We start from the raw sequence: 17,370 nt of genomic DNA on the forward strand, positions 1-17,370 counted from the left end.
TTTAGGAAGAAGGTTTTTTTTTTCTGTTTTAGTTTACTACCTGTCTTCTTACTCACTCTGTGTGACCTCAGGAGTAGAATTAAAATGGTTGAGAGCTATAGGGACACAGATTTGGGTGCAAAATGAAGATGAATTTTGTAATAGTTGGAAGTAGGTGAAGACTGTTTTAGAAATGGTAAAAGTTGGATGCTCATTTTCAGGTGAGTAAAATACAACTGTAGAATAAATGACAAGATGTATCCTCTCAAACAAAAGTCTATGATACTCCTTAAGGGTTTTTATCTTATTCCCAAGGGATACTCCAGTTGACTTTCTATATACTCAGAATCTCTGAAAGGATTCAGTCATTCAGTCTCCCCTGCTGGAGAGCATTATAACCCTGAAGATTTGTCCAGTAGTGTTTGGGCATAGAAGCACTAAAAACCAAATCATCATAACCATCATTTACTGAATGCATGTAATCGGCATATACTTGCTAAAAGTTTTGCTACCTTAATCTTCACAATAAACACATGAAGTGGATCTTTCTTGTATTATTGCAAGATGACAACATAAAGGCCCAGAGAAGTCGGGAATGATAGAAACAGCCGTGCAGAAAAAAAATGAAGAAAATGATGTTTTCCATTGTATGCTGTTAAATGTAATACAATCATTTAGCAATGCCATTATAACTTCTGGCAATTAATTATATTTGCCTGTAGTTAGGTTTGTCTCCGTCTCTTTTTCTTTACATTTCTTTATATTTATCTTTCCGTGACAAGGAAGTAATTCTGCCACCTAGTGGTCAGCTCTGTTGCTTCCTCTGATAATTTCCTGGTATGGAAAGAAAATGCTTCTTTAATTTTTTAGTCAACGTAGACTCACGGTAAAGCTTAGATCAGTTTCCATATAAAGAAGTATGAGAAACATCACAATTGGAGATATTTTAGTAATTTTCTCCCATCACTATAAAAATTCCTTATCAAAAAGAAATATTTACTATGTCATATTTTGTGGGTATGTTAGCAAAGGCACTTGCCTTTTTTGAGAATAATTTTTCCCTCCATAGTCTTTTTTTGCACACTTTCATACCATATGCAAACTGTCTTTTCACTTTTTTTTTTTTTTTTAAGATTTTATTTATCCATTTGAGAGAGAAAGGGAAAGCATGAGAAAGGGACAGAGGGAGAGACAGAAGGAGACTCCCTGCTGAGGCTCGATCCCAGGACCCCGGAGATCATGACCTGGGCAGACGCTTAGCTGACTGAGCCACCCAGGTGCCCCGTCTTTTCACCTTTTAAAAAAGTTTTAATCTCGGGGCGCCTGGGTGGCACAGCGGTTAAGCGTGTGCCTTCGGTTCAGGGCGTGATCCCGCCGTTATGGGATCGAGCCCCACGTCAGGCTCCTCCTCTATGAGCCTGCTTCTCCCTCTCCCACTGCCCCTGCTTGTGTTCTCTCTCTCGCTGGCTGTCTCTATCTCTGTCAAATAAATAAATAAAAAATCTTAAAAAAATTTTTTTTAAATAAAGTTTTAATCTAATCAATGAGCAAGTCTTATTGTGATTGAAACGTAACATTTTTACATATTATTTACACATTTTTACCTTTTACAATGAAAACTTTATACATGTTTAACAGGATTAAATTGTTTAGATTGTAGATCCAGTTGTGCTAAACTTGATTTGCAGCACTGTTAGTTACCGAAAACGGTTAAGAGCTATCAGCCTCACTTTATTTCCTTCATGTGCCTTTTTTTTGGAGGGTTCATTCTTATAACTACAGTGATGATGATAGCGATCATTTATATCACCTTTGTCAATCATTTCATTATGTACCAGATATGTCCTCTAGTTGCTTTACACTTATCAACTCACTTAATGCTCACAACAATGCTATGAGAAGAATGTGGTTATTGCTCCCCCTATCCCTCCCTTCCCCTTCCGCTTTCCCATAACGCCGGGACCACGCCCTGAGCCGAAGGCAGACGCTTAACCGCTGTGCCACCCAGGCGCCCCCCCCCTTCCACTTTTAAAGATGAGGAAGGCACAGAGAGGTTCAGACATCTGTTGCGTTCCTTATGGCTCTGGACTCTGTCCTCTTTACCACCATGCTATATTGCCTCCAGAAGCCAAATATTAGCACTTTGTAGAGAGCTGTTGCAGATGTAAAAGAATCAGCCAATAGGATAATAGTACTGCAGTGTACTTGCTGACAGCTAATGGGCTTACTCATTAAGGGACTTTCTCTTGCACACTAGTCTCTTGAGGTGAAGTGAATCATTTCAGTTTATTATCCAATAAAATTACAAATTGCTGTGAGTGGATCCTTGGGGGTGCTTGAGAATTGTCAAAGCAACGAATGATCAACCTGTAAATGTTAAGAATCTACTGTACTGTATTAAGACCCATTTCTTTTCCCCTCTTTTTCTTCCCCTGATCCTTATAGTCAGCAAGAAGAAAGAGCAAGAGCAAAAGCTAAAAGAGAAGCTACAAAGGTAATTTTTCTCGGGACTGCTAATGTTATGCCTTGACATTTTTTTCTTCTTAAAGTATTCTAGATACCTCATTAGCAGAAATGTTTTCCTTTTCAATTGTCATGCCTGAAATGAACAACAGCAGCAAAAAGCCTGTCACTTGTAAAAAGGGGTCTCAAGTAGAAGTTTCTAGAGTACTAGTTTTATTGCATGATAATTCACATTTTGAGTTTCATTTTATAAGAAGGAGAGGGTTAACTTACTCTGTAAGGCATATTCTCCATATTTGGCTTCTCACAAGTAGCACAATAAAATCTGTCTGTATGTGATGTCAGATTACTCTCATATAACGGCCATAAACAAAATTTACCTTTATGGATTTCATTACCTAATAAATGCAAAGTATACCCTAATATTTATGTGGGAAAAGTAGACACAGTTTAAAAGTCTCCCTTTAAACTGACTGACTTTCTCATAAACTTTATTTTTGTTAGTTGAAACCATCCTTTTATTGGTAATTTAGAAATGAACAATTGTTTTATCCATAATATCTGATGAGCTGCTAAATCATCTTAGATTTTCCAGTCAGTCTTAACACATGTTTTCTTCCCTCTGCTCCTACTGTACCTCTCCTGTTTGAAATCCCCTATCCTTCTTCTTTTTGGAGGAACTACCAGAAAGGTGTCAGTTTCTCCAAGGGCTCATACTTTTCCTCTCCTCCATATCTTTATTTCAAATATATCTTTATTTCTTAATTTGAGCATGTTTTTCTTTTCCTTCTCAGCCTTCTTAAAGACAAATTGAGATTCACTAATTTTTTGCACATTATTCTTATTTTAATTTTTCCAGGTTTATTGAGATATAATTGACATACAACGTTGTGTAAGTTTAACATTGTGTATATTGTCTTGGTTTGGTACACTTATATATTGTAAAATGATACTCCCGTAGCATTTCCTAACACTTCCATCACATCACGTTATTACATCATACATCTCTTTTTTGTGGTGAGAACATTTAGGAGCTACTCTCTTAGCAACTTTCAATTATACTGTGTAATACTGTTGTATTGTTAACTATAATTACCATGCTCTAAAGCAGATCTCCAGAACTTATTCATCTTATAACTGGAAATGTATACCATTTGACCAGCGTCTCCCTATTTTCCCCACCCCCCAGCCCCTGGCAAACACCACTCTACTTTCTGTTTCTATGAGTTCAGCTTTTTCAGATTCCACATATAAGAGAGATTGTACCAAATTTTTTTTCTGTATCATTTATTTCACTCAGCGGCGTCTCTAGTTTCACCCGAGTAGTTGGAAATGCAGGATGTCCTTCTTTCTCATGGAAGCTCAGCAGTATTCTCATTCCTCCAGGAAGCCTCTTCTTCTAGGTCCATGGAAGCCCCTCCCCTTTATAGACTGTGACATGTAACATAACACAAACATATACATTGTTCTCTGCTAATTTTGTCAGCCTTCTTCTGCACCTAGAGTGTGAGCAGAATGATGATGAGAAGTATTTCCGGATCCAGTCTAGTGCAAGGACAGTTCTGAGTCGATGATGGAAACTTTGTAAAGACTTACCGATTTACTGCTCCTTGTGATCGCTTTTTGTTTTTCTTCTACCCTGCGTCACTTATTCCTCAGAAGAGGCAAAGGTGCAGGAAGGGTAGACAGTCATTCTGAGAAAATATTTTCCAGGAGCTCTGCAGTGAATTTCGGAACCAAGTGAGGAATGGAATGCTTATATGCACCAGGGAGAATGACCCTGTCCGCGGCCCCGATGGCAAAATGCACGGAAACAAGTGTGCCATGTGTGCAAGCCTATTGTGAGTACCTACCCTCGTCTGTCCCACTGAATCTCTTCATCATTGATCACGTCTGAGTCTCAGTTTCCTCAGAAGTGTGTAGAATATATACCATGGCTTGTATGCTACGTAAGTTTAAAAGCACATAGACAAGACATGAAGTAATAATGAATCACACAGTGACAATGTGATTCTCTATCCAGTTATCCTTCTATCCTCTAGTTAAGTCATGGGAAAGTCTTAATTTATATTTTCAACACTTGATAATCATCATTCATAACTGAGACCATAAGTTTGATGATCTGGATACAGTAATATCTTTGTCTCTCTCACCCCTGACATTTTATGATTCTGTGAATATATTCAGCTCTTGGCTAAGGGAAAACCAGTTGCACAGAGTTTTATGAGGTCAGTAGGAAAGAAGTGTTAAAATAACCTGGATGAGAGAAGGAATGGAGAAAGTTGAATTTATCCCTTCAGAGACATTACTGTGCACAGCTGAAATAAACACTCTGATAAGTGGTTTAGCGTAGAGAGTAAAACCTGTACGAGGCAAGCCCATACAATACATGTTTATTGAAATGTCTTCTTGTGAGCCGAGTCCAACGGACTCTTTTGCCATTGTCTTGGTGAGTGAGACCAAAACTCCATTGAGTGAGACAGTATAGGAGAAATTGACTATTACCTCCTCAGGGTCTCCTCCTTCTTAGATTCCTCATCCTCTATAGAGTCTCAGGCTAAGGTAAATGCTGAGGAAAGTGTTTAAATAATATCTGTTGAAAAGCTGCAAAGTTATTGTTGTCCCTTAACTTTCACATGTCCTTGTCCAGTCTCAGGTATGTGCACATATTTCCTTAAAGGCGAGATTGACAGACTATGCCAGTAGTGTACACAGTGGCCTGCGATTCAGGACATCAAGGCTCTTTTCTCACTTGATCCATTTGTCCGTGTTGTGCTGATGACTAGATGAGATGTGATCAGTGCTACAGTTTCCAGATTTGATAAGCTGTGTATCAATAGAAAATGGCAAGAAAGCCAGAAGCTTAGGCTCATGATCAACCTAACATATTAATTGTTGAATCTTCTTAGACTTGGATAATTATTCTAAAACTTGAACTTCAACTTGAATATTAATCCCCTTAAACTAATATCTAAAATTTTAATTTTATAGTGAAACATGGTTTATTTTGACTATGGGCCCATCATCTGTCTTGGTATCACCTCTGGCTTTCATCACTGATATGGTTGCTATTTACATAGGAAAAGTTGCACGATTTTTGGAAATCAAGGTGACTGTGGCTTCTTTCAAATCACTGAAGTCACTGATTGATGGGATAAGACTGATGGAATCAAGACTACTTGAGGGTTTAATACTGATAAAAGATCATGCTAGTTTTTTTTTTAAGGGTGGATTGTATTTCATTATTATTTTGTTTATTATCTGCATTATTTGGCACAGTGATAGCATCTCTTAGACTGGGTAGATTTTTACTGAAGAGTGAATCTGACCTCTCTGGAAGATCCTCATCCCTTTTTAAAATACATTATCATAGAGAATGGGAAATCCTGCTTAGCTTGTACCTTCTTTGTTTTTAATTGCAGCAAACTTGAAGAAGAAGAAGAGAAAAATAATGTCAAGGAAAGAAAGGACAAAGCAAAGCCTGAGAAAGTGAAAAGAGAAGCAGCACAGGTAACTGTTTTAGATTTTAGAACACGTAAATATTCCATTCCCCTAGACTAGCCTCCCGCTCCTGCCTCCTCATCCCAGTGTCCTTAGTGACTTTACAGACTGAGAGTATTTATTTGGATCCTTGTGTATAAGAAGATTCCTTCTTCCCTCTGATTTAGTTGCTTGTGCATTTGAGAAGAGGTCAGTCACCATTTTCTCCACTGACCACGTGAATTGTATTATCCCCAAGAAAGAAATATATATAGATGGCTATCTTGTTGTCTGAATACAAACCAATAGAGGCAGATTTCAGATTTTTCTCTGTATCTTTTTATATAAGGATGGTTAGTTCAAAACAAAACAAAACAAAACATACAAACCCTAAGTTTTAATCCCACTTAATTTTCTGTGAGATTTTGGGGAAATTACTTAACAGCATTTTTGAGCCTTGGGTTTGCATTCTCACATGATGATGATGATGATGATGATGATGACGGCTATTAATTATTTAGTTGCTGCTATACGCCATATGGTATAGCCATTTTAGGGCTGATCTTTGTAGTAACCATTCAAGGTATGTATTATTGTCTGTATTTTATAGAAGAGGACTCAGAGCTCAGATAAGAAGTTAGGAAATATATAAATTAATAATTTGAGAGCCAGCAGTTGGACCACAAGTTCTGGCTATAATGTCCATGATACACCTTAGATCTTGCACCCTGTCACCATTTGTAAGATTCTGACGGGGTGTGCCTCAGGTCTTCATTCCTCCTCTCCTGTATCCTTTTATAATTTGGAAGACCTGACTTCTTACTGTTCTCCCTGCTCTCACCTTTGTTTCTTACAATCTACCCTCAACTCAGAAACCAAAGTAATTATTTAAAAACATAAGGCAGGTTGTGTCACCCAGTGGCTTCTCATCTCACTCAGAGTAAGAACCAAGGTCCTTCTAGTGGCTTACAGTGCCATGCATGATCTGACGTCTGCCACCTCTCAGACCTCATTTCCTACTTTCTACCCATCGCCACCCTTGTGCCAGCCACAGTGGCCGCCTTGTTGCTTCTTGGGCACACCAAGCATTGATTCAAGGTATCCATCTTATGGACTCAGTCACGTTATGGTAAAAAACCTGAACTCTGGACTTATGCTGCCAGGGCTCAAATACTGGCTGTGTCTCCCTACCAGTAAGGCAGACAGTTTTGTGTCTTATTTTCTTCACTTATAAAATATTATTATGTGTATTATTTTTATGAAGTCCCGAGGAACTTACCCATGTGTATCAGCACAGTCCCTCACATGCCTTAATTCTTCAGTATTATACATGCAATGAACTTTACTTTCTGTATGGACCCCTCATACTCAGACATAACTATCCCTTTCTTCTGTCAAAATTCTGGTCACTTTTCATGGCTCAGAATAAGTATTAGCTGCCCTCCAAAGATTTTCCCCATTTATACAATATACTTAATAGCTCTATCATCTATTATGCCAGCAATTTTCCTTTATTTACCAATTACATTGTTGGTTTTATTCTAACTTACAGATGCTTCTATGCACTTTCTCCAAAGACTCTAAATACTCTATATTTGTTTTTTATGGTTGCTCTAACAGATTACCACAAACCTGGTGGCCTAAAGCAATACAAACCTATTATCTTTGGTTTTTACATTAGAAGTCTGACCTGGGGGTGCCTGGGTGGCTCAGTCAGTTAAGCATCTGCCTTTGGCCTAGGTCATGATCTCAGGGTCCTGGCATCAAGCCCCACATCGGGCTCCCTGCTCAGTGGGGAGCCTGCTTCTCCCTCTCTCTCTGCCTCCACTCCCCATGCTTGTTCTCTCTCTCTCTCTTTTTCTCTCACTGTCAAATAAATAAATAAGATCTTTAAAAAAAAAAAAAAAAAGGCTGACCTGGATCTCACTGAGCTAAATCAAAGGGTTGGTAGGGCTCTGTTCCTTTCTGGAATATCTAGGGGAAAATTTGTCTCTTAGCTTTTTCTCACTTCTAGAAGCCATCGTGCTCCTTAGCTCTTGGACCCCTTCCATCATCTTCAAAGCCAACAACATCGCATCTCTGACTGTTCTTCTGCAGTTGTAACTCTCTCTCATTCTCTCCTGTCTCACTCTTCCAATTTTAAGGACTGACCCCTGCAGTTACATTGGGGACACTAGGATAATCCAGGAGAATCTCCCCATCTCAAGGTTCTTAATTACATCTGCAAAATCCCTTTTGCCCAGTAAGGTAATATATTCATAGGATCTGGGTATTAGATTGGACAAATTTGGGGGGTAGGAGCTATTATTCTGCCAATCACAAATTATTTTCTTTCTTTCTTTTTTTTTTTTTTTTACAAAAGGAGCAATAGATGATTCTTCTTCATATATCTCACAGTACCTAGCCATGAATAATATTTGAGTTGAATTGAAGGTTTTCTAATGATATCAGTAACGTAATCTTACTTTCCAGATAACGTGTGACCTAGGTCCCTGAAAAGTATCTTGGTAATATGGACCTTCTACATCGCCATTTTGATGTATCCACTACATTTGGGAGCATTCTATCACAGTTTTCAGAGGGGTGCTGTGGAGGAGTTATCCAGTATTTAATTACCTGATTCTTAAATCCACCTTCATTTGGCAGGAGCTGTGCAGTGAATACCGTAACTATGTGAGAAACGGACGACTCCCGTGCACCAGGGAGAACGACCCCATTGAAGGCCCAGATGGGAAAATGCATGGCAATACGTGCTCCATGTGTGAAGCCTTTTTGTGAGTCGAGCCTCAGCCACTGCTGCTGAGTGTGGGAGAAGATAGGCCTGGGGCAGGCAAGGGAGGTCACACTGAAGGTTTTCTCGAGGAAGTAGATTTGGAAGCTATCTTTGCGTGGAGTTCAAGGATTTACAGCTATAAAGCCATATACTTTTGTGAATTTCTTTGAGGTATTCTCAGTGTTCTAAAATGTACTTGAATTGCTCCAGGGAGGACCATGTGCTCACAGCAGATTCCCCCAGAGTTAATGGCATATAAGGACTGGGATACCTGTTCTCTGCATACATACTACCATGAATAATCCAAAGATGTGATTACTAGGCACTAACAAATTGAAAATTTGCTGACATCTAGTAAATATTTTCAAGCATCCTCATTGCTTTCTGGGAAGAAGAACAATATCTTTATTTTCCAAAAGAATGTAGTGCTAAAAATTTGTTTACTGGTTGCTATGACCCATGTGTCTTATTTTTTAAACAATATTAAAAACAAAAAACAATATGGAGAGCTGTGCATTTACCTTCCTACTCCCAAGCTCAGTTGGTAGAGGTATGGAAATAATGAGATATTTCTATCTGGAGAGATTTCCCCTTTAGGATAATAGGTAATAGGTGCTAGGAATGATTCTCCCCTCTCCCCCTCCTACAGCCAGCAAGAAGCAAAAGAAAAAGAAGCTGAATCCAGAACAAAAGCTAAGAGAGAAGCTGAAAAGGTAGTTATCCTGGAAGGTTAATACCACAGTGAAGGATGAGTTTTTGCAGTTTCTCTGTGAAAAAAAAACAAACAAAAACAAAACATAACAAAAAAACATGGAATTACTGAAAGCCTATGTAAGAGAACTCAAGGTTCAACTAGTCTAGGATTTGACAGAATTTTCTTAAAGGACCAGATAGTAGACATTTTAGGTTGTGGCCATTTAGTCTCTGTCCCAACTCTGCTGTCATAGCTGTAAAGCAGCCATAGGTAATAATGCAGATAAAGGGGCATGGATGTGTTCCAAGAAGACTTTATTTACAAAACTAGGTGGTGGGCCAAATTTTGCTTATAGACCATAGTTTGCTAACATCTGATTCACCTCATTCCCATATTTTTAATTGAAGATTTAAAATCCAGAGAGAAGGAAAAAACTGCAGTGGGACTATTGGCATCGGATTCCACATCTTTATATTTCAGAGTTCTCACAGTTGAAAAATGGAAACAAAAGAGTTCAAACCTAGACCTCTAGACCCAAATCTAGCATTATTCCTAATCCACTATGTCGTTTTGAATGACCGCATTAGATCACATCAGTTGTGTTCTTCACTTTATCTTTAATTATTTCTGGTGCCAGCATTTTGGGGGAAATAAAAATAATACATTGGCACACTAGAATAATCTGGGGTGATATGTTCTGGATTTCAAAAAGTTTAATTCCAAGTAGATTTTTTTCAGGTTTGAGGTCATTTGTTTTTCCCGATCAAAGATGAGTGGCCAGTTCTTAAAGAACCCAGGTTATTAAGGGCTTCTTTCTTATGTGTGGGTGCAGATTCAGTATGGATTTGGGGCTAAATCTCAAGGAAAAAGAAAGAGAAGCTTCTTTTTAAGTCATGTGTGTTTAGTAGGAATTGTATGAAACAATTGTCAGGAAGAAAAATACCCAGAGATCATTTCCTGTTCCTGTTTTACTGGGAAGCACTTGGAAGGAACCTAACAAAGTAATTTATAAAAAATACCCACACTCTTGCCTTTTCTCCTCCTTTACTTTAGGATACATGCAGTGAATTTCGGAGCCTTTTGCAAAATGGAAATCTTTTCTGCACACGAGAAAATGATCCCGTGCGCGGCCCAGATGGCAAGACCCACGGCAACAAGTGTGCCATGTGTAAAGCTGTCTTGTGAGTGCACAAATGAAGCTCGTGCTGGGGGTTGGCAGAGTTGGGGAGACAGAGAGCCAGGAAGATAATGTCTATTGTGTTTCTCCTTTCTTCACATATAAAGGGAGCAAATGATTCCCTGTAGAACATTTTTGGGCAAATCTTTCTTTATAAAGGCCAAGTTTCACAATTCTAGAACTAGGCAATATATGACTAGGGTATTGCATTCTCTATAAATTCTGGAATAGAGCCTACCTATTAATAGATCACAACATCTTTCTTGGTAAGATTTTAAGTCCTTTGCTCTCTGATGGATCACTTCTCTACACCATCTTTTAAATACCTCTGGGAAGATAATAAACATATTTTACTGTCAGTTTAACTTTCTACCTGTGTTTTTGAAAATATCACATTTTTAGCAAAATGAAAAAAAGTTCTTTACACAAAGTTCAGAAGTACATATAAAATATTTCATCATTCAATAGCCATTTACTGAACATCGACAACGTATAATGGGAATAATGATTGTACATAGATGGATGAAATAGACTTCTCAGAAACCATACAGTTGACTAAGGATTACACATGGGTACAAGTTCATATAATACAGAGGAGGATGGGCGCCCAGGTGACTCAGTCAGTGGAGCATCTGATTCTTGGTTTCAGCTTAGGTCATGATCTCAGGGTCTTGGGATCAGCCCCACATCAGACTCTGCACTTCGTGGGGAGTCTGCTTCTCTCCCTCTTCCTCTGCCCCTCCCTCTGCTCTCTCTCTAAAATAAATAAATACATATTTTTTAAAAATACGAAGGAGGAATTACTAAATGATAAATGATGTATTCAATGTGTTCTAGTACTTCAAGGAAGAGAGAGTTAATAAGTTTTATGGGAGAGTAGAACTGGACTTTATAATTTGGATAAGAAGTGAACAGTTCAGGAAGGAATGAGAAGAGAAGAAGGAAAAAGCATAGTAAAGCTCTAAAACTAAGGAAACAGTATTAAGAGTAAAGAGCAAGTCATTTAATTTCATTAGAACTTAGCCACTTTGCTGGGTTTGAGTGCCAGATCATGGATCTATATATCGTGGGAAGCTGCTAAAATTTTTCAGGTAGGAGAGTAAGTGGCATAAATATGGTTCCTTTGGAAAGACTGATATGTTGGCAGTAAAAAGGAAAAAAAGAGAAGGAAAGGACAGAGATTTGGAATGCTGCTGGTGGTGGAAGGGGTTTGCAGGAATCCGGGAGCAGTAACTAGAGTGAGAGAAACCGGAGAGAAGGTGAGACGTGAAATCAGTGTCATGGTGGCAACAGCTGTGGGAGCTGGGAGGCGGGAGCAGGGCCAGTGTTTTGTTCTTCATGAAAGGTAGAAAATCTAGGAACAAGGGCACATCTGGTGGAAAAGATAATTATTCTTGGACCTCTTGGCTCCGAGGTATATGAGAAGAATCCAGGTGGGAGTCACAGTGAGCATTTATGAAGGGTTGATAAGTCGCTCATGTGGTCTCGATTGTGTTTACATACATGTTGGTTTTCCTCTACAGCAGGGAGAGCTCTTCCAAGCAGAAGGACTCCATGTAATTCATCTTTCTGTTTTCAGAGGAGGGCCTGCAACACGGTAGATGTTCAGTAAATGCTGGTGAATTCTACACAAATCTGATTTGGTCACAGGATGAGGAACTCACAGAAATGCAGTCCACTCTCTGTTAATCTATTATTCCCTACCTCCCCCTTTCTAATTTCCAGCCAGAAAGAAGATGAAGAAAGAAAGAGAAAAGAAGAGGAAGATCAGAGAAATGCTGCGGGGCATAGCTCCCACGACAGCGGCAGCGGCGGAGGAGGGAAAGCTCAGGTGAGAGAACCTCTAATTTGCACAAGCAGGGTGGACGCAAGTCACTGACGAGGGGAACGGATGCCATGCTGGGTGTGAAAGCGTCCTTGGAAGGACAGGGGAATTCCCCCTTGAAACTGTAGGGTAATATCTTGGTAATTTTTCATCTCTCTAGGGCTCATTTTGACTTCTTTAAACCTGGAAATAATTAACATGTTGATTATCCCAGTCTCCTGACCCTTTTTTACATAATGTAGCTCTCATGCCAATAATTGATCACAGGAGAGACCGTGGCATTCTCTCAGGAGAGACTTCTAGGCATTCCATGTCAGCATCACATGCTCTTCCTTTTCTCTTATTATTCTCTCTTTCCCTCAGTGGAGCCACGTGTTAGAGGCAGATTTTCTGTTGGGATCCAAGGCATCACAATATGGTGAAACAGCAGGGTTTTCAGAGCCAGATAGTCTGGGGTACAACCCTGCCCCTGCCAGGCAGGACTCGTGCAGCATGGAATGAATTACTTCATCTCCCTGAACTCTAGTTTCCCTTCTTCAGCAGCACTCTTACAGGGATAAAATAAAATAAGTTAGGCAAGTTTTTAGCACATTTGCTGAGACATTTTGAAGGGTCAGAATGACAGTGATTGCCTGTAAGCCCCCTCCTCGGGCCTATGCACACCACTGCATAAGATGACAGCTTTGATTTCTCTTCTTACGACTTTGGGATATCAAGACCATCTTTTTGCTTCCAGATCTGACACAGGCTCAACATATGTCTTTGATAAATTCTGGCTCTTCTGTTTTTCCATCTTTCTCCTTAAGGAGGCTACATCCTCACTGTCAAGGGGGAGAGCTGGTAAGGCCCTTTGTCTCTCTTCTCCACTGTTGGCTTGAGCCTGTCTTCCTTAGCAACTTTTTTTTTTCTGTAAACGCCAGATAGCAAATATTTTAGGCATTCTGAGTCATATAGTCTTTGCTGCTTCTATTCAGTTCTGCCGTTGTTGTCAGAAAGCAGCCATAAATATACCTGAGTGAGCAAGGTTGTGTTTCAAGTTTTATTTATAAAATCCCATATATAAAAACAGGCAGCAGGACAGATTAGTCCTGTAGACTATAGTTTGCGGACCCTTCATACATGCTATTAATTCACAGCCAGCTTGATAATTTCCCTGTGTAGAACCTTAAAAGCAATATTATTATCCATGACAACTGACATCTTAGAATATGGGTAATTCCAGTCCCCTTTCTCTGTGGATAGCAGTGGTAAGATGTTATATATAAAAGGAGGTATATCAGAACTTCTCTTACTCAAATGGTTTTGAGTTAAGTTTGTTAAACTTAACAGCAGTACACTAGTTCAGGTAATCCAGAGACTGACTTTCCTTTTTCAGGACCAGTGTGCAGAGTATCGAGACAAAATGCAAAATGGAAAACTCAGCTGTACTCGGGAGCGTGACCCCGTACGTGATGCTGATGGCAAGTCGTACAACAATAAGTGTACCATGTGTAAAGCGATACTGTAAGTACTTCTTTCCACTGGCAGTCTGAAAGATAGTCACCACCTCCTCCTGAATGACTGGCTCTTTCTCATTTACTTACCACTCCCTCCAGGAAAATTATTCTTTTTTGTTAATTCCCAATTATTGTCTCTTCTTCATGTATCCCCTAGGGAACAACAAGCCCTAGCACTGGCAGCTAATCAATGTCTGATTCCTACTCTATTTTTTCTATCATAATTCTGTGGCCTGTAAGTGCCATCATGGTAGATAATTGTGCTTTAGAACATATAAGGCCTAAATCCTGTGGAGAATTTGTGAAGGTCATTTGGGATAGTTCATAGGCATAGTAGAAGAGGGTTGTTTCTTATGTGTATACAACACATTTATTGTATAATCCAAGGTGTGTTTCTTCTATTTTCCCATGGTGAATGGTACTGAATTGGAGTCCCCTATTACCCAACTCAGCCACACCTGATTTGTGTTACTGAGGCAAGTAACAGAATCACTGCTGTGTATTAAGGTAGTTTTCTAAGTGACCTCGAAGGGTACTCGTAGTTCTAAAATTTGATGCCTATAGCATAATGCTATTAAGTATAGCATTTACTTGATGTGTGTTTAATAAGTAATGCTTCTCCACACATACACCTTTTTCACCTTTCTCCTGGAAAAGAAATTACAGTCTTGTGACAGTATAGGCCATGTGAGAAAATCTAATTAATGCAAATGTTGCATTTGACAGATGAGAAAACCTGAAATTTTTTTTAAGTTCATGGGGGTGTGAACTTCAGAGCTGAAACCAAATTCAGTTCCTCTGAATACCAGCCTAATATTTATTCACATTATGAAAAGTCTTTAATAGAAGCAGGGCAGTAGAACAGAATAGTGCTGGGCTTTTAGCATCAGATGATTTCAGCTTCATGTTCCACGCCAGGTTGTTTCACTTCCCCAGGCTTCCTCTGCTTGTAATTATAATGGGGGTAGAGGCAACAATAATCATCAGAGCCACATAATATTTCTTTTGAAAGTTCAATGAGAGGAACCATGTAAAACTCTTAATACAGTGCCTTGCACAAAGTAGGCACGCAGTAAATGTGAATTGTCACTCTTAACACCATCATTCGTGTTCAGTAAATAATACGTAACAGCATAACTAATTTTATGATCTCTTACACTATGCTGTTACCCTTTTGCACAACTTCTACTTTCCAGATATGACCAACATAATCGAGATAGCTTTTTACTTATGACTTTGTTTCTTTTTGCATCACATACTAATAGTAGATAATTTGGTTAAGGAACAAATGATTCTCAGATGCAGAAAATTATGAGGACCAAATTTTGCCATTGTAATCAGTGTCATCTACGTTATAAGATACTCACCTGGAGTATTTAACAAAACACAACACAAATGGAATATTTTTTACGATCTTTGGGAATCATTCATCTGACAATAAATGATTTTTGATTGTCTGCTATGCAACAGTCACTACTCATGAACAAGTATTCTTGATGTGAACAAAACAAAGTTCCTGCCATGGAACTACAATATAATATAGAAAAGACAGATTATAAATAAATAAGGAGATAACTATGTAGCACAAGGCCTTATAGTAATGAGGAAAATAAAGCAGAATAAGGCACCAGAAAGGAATTGCAGTTGCTGCTTTGTTTATGGTGTTCAGGGAAGGCCTGATGTGTGAGGGATACCTGTAAAATTGAGTGAAGTGAACTATCTGGACATCTGGAGGAAGAAAGTTTTAGGCAGAACAAGAACCAATGCAAACTCCTGAAGATGTAAAATTACCAAGATCAAGAAACAGAAAGGAGGTCATCATGTCTCAAAATTATTACATGGAAAATTGTAGAAAATTAATTTGGAGAGATCAAATAAGGCATTTTTAGGCCAAGAGAAGGACACTGGATTTTATTCTATATGTGATCAGAGGTCACTGGAGCTTTTGATCAGAGCCGTGATTATCACTAGAATTCCACTAAACTGAATCATTACTGTACCCTCTTCTTCCTGTAGTACTTGATTAAAATGTCATGACTTTATATATGTTTGAATCTTCAGGATATGTTTTACTACCACTTTACTACACAAAGGAACTCCCTAAAAAAATATATATATATTCATGTTATGTACATTCATACACATGTTTGTTTTGTGTACAAAACCAAATGAAACTTTGAAAGAAGAATGACCTGGCTTGTTAAAAATCAGGCTAGAATCCCAGTCTAGATCTTGTCAGTAAACCTGTTGGGATGGTCAATGGATCTGAATTTTTAACAATCTCAGTGTTTCTTAATGCACATGAAAACTTCGGGGACCACTGACATAAATATTTTATCAGAAAAGTAAGAGATTAACAACAACAACAAAACATGATCCAAAGGTACTTTCTAGATTACTTGTTTTCTATCTTGGGCTCCATACTTCAGGAAATAATACTCTATTGGGTTGCCTTACTCATCAGAGCATTAGAATGGTGAGTTGGTGGTGAATTAAAAACCACAACTTATGATGAAAAGATGAGGACACTGGGCTTAAGACCTGAAACTTGCCTCTGAATATCTGATGGGTTAATATCAAAAAGAGGTAATGGATTCAGCAAACCTGTTCTGTGTTGTCCTGGGATTGTGAATGAAGTAAGGCTGAAGGACAGAAGTTAGACAGAGTTAAATCTGGACACAAATAAAGGACACTTTGAAATTACTTGAGTTGATCTACCTATAATATCTACCTTACATACCCTATGATGAGGAAGATTCCTAATAACTGAACTGACTATCTGCCTCAGGGATGCACAGAGATTCTCTGTGAAGGCGGTGGTTTAGGATACCCAAACTTAAATGCTACTTCCAAACCTAAGTTTGGGTTAACAGGATGACCATTGACTCTTTTCTCTTCCAGGGAAAGAGAAGCAGAGGAAAAAAATAAGCATTCCGGCTACAGATCAAATGGAACTGAATCTGCATCAGAAAAGGTGAGTCGCTAACTAGATTTTGACAAGAATGGTCTTTCTGTAAGTCAATACTTGGCAATCAAAAATATGGAAAGAGAATGTCAATGTTGCCAGCCAAGATCTTCGCCCTAAGAAGGTCAGAAGCCATCATACGCGTCAATATTGCTGGTAACTTGTTCAGTGTAGAAATTTAATGCCAAATGGGAATCTTTCAGTCTAACATTATTGCAGAGCACTTTTAAAATAGTAGTTTACTTTATTGTCTCAACAACCTGGTCAAATACATTTTTTAACTTTATTTTATACATAGGGAGAATGAGGCTCAACTGCTGTAACAAATTACTATTAACAGTGCCTTAAAACGACACAAATTCATTATCATGCCTTTCTGGAATTTGGAAGTCTCATTGTGTTAAAACCAAGGTGTCAGCAGCACTGTGTTTCTTTGTGGAGGCTCTAGGGAAGATCTGTTTCATAGCCTCTTCTAATCAATAGAGGCTGCCGGCATTCCTTGGCTCGTGGCCACCTTT

The 17,370-nt window shown here is 38.7% G+C and overlaps 1 protein-coding gene across 1 annotated transcript in view; it reads left to right on the forward strand.

Moving 5' to 3' along the window:
- SPINK5 (serine peptidase inhibitor Kazal type 5) overlaps positions 1-17,370 on the forward strand; it is an 83,945-nt gene that overhangs the window by 42,372 nt on the left and 24,203 nt on the right. The window contains exons 16-24 of the mRNA XM_019809502.1: positions 2,425-2,473; positions 4,156-4,283; positions 5,865-5,952; positions 8,569-8,696; positions 9,345-9,408; positions 10,443-10,570; positions 12,292-12,397; positions 13,767-13,894; positions 16,789-16,861. Coding sequence (XP_019665061.1) covers positions 2,425-2,473; positions 4,156-4,283; positions 5,865-5,952; positions 8,569-8,696; positions 9,345-9,408; positions 10,443-10,570; positions 12,292-12,397; positions 13,767-13,894; positions 16,789-16,861 — 892 coding nt within the window. The remainder of the gene's footprint in view (positions 1-2,424; positions 2,474-4,155; positions 4,284-5,864; positions 5,953-8,568; positions 8,697-9,344; positions 9,409-10,442; positions 10,571-12,291; positions 12,398-13,766; positions 13,895-16,788; positions 16,862-17,370) is intronic.

Source organism: Ailuropoda melanoleuca, chromosome 3 (assembly GCF_002007445.2).
Source record: "Ailuropoda melanoleuca isolate Jingjing chromosome 3, ASM200744v2, whole genome shotgun sequence".
In the NCBI taxonomy this organism is placed as follows: Eukaryota; Metazoa; Chordata; class Mammalia; order Carnivora; family Ursidae; genus Ailuropoda; species Ailuropoda melanoleuca.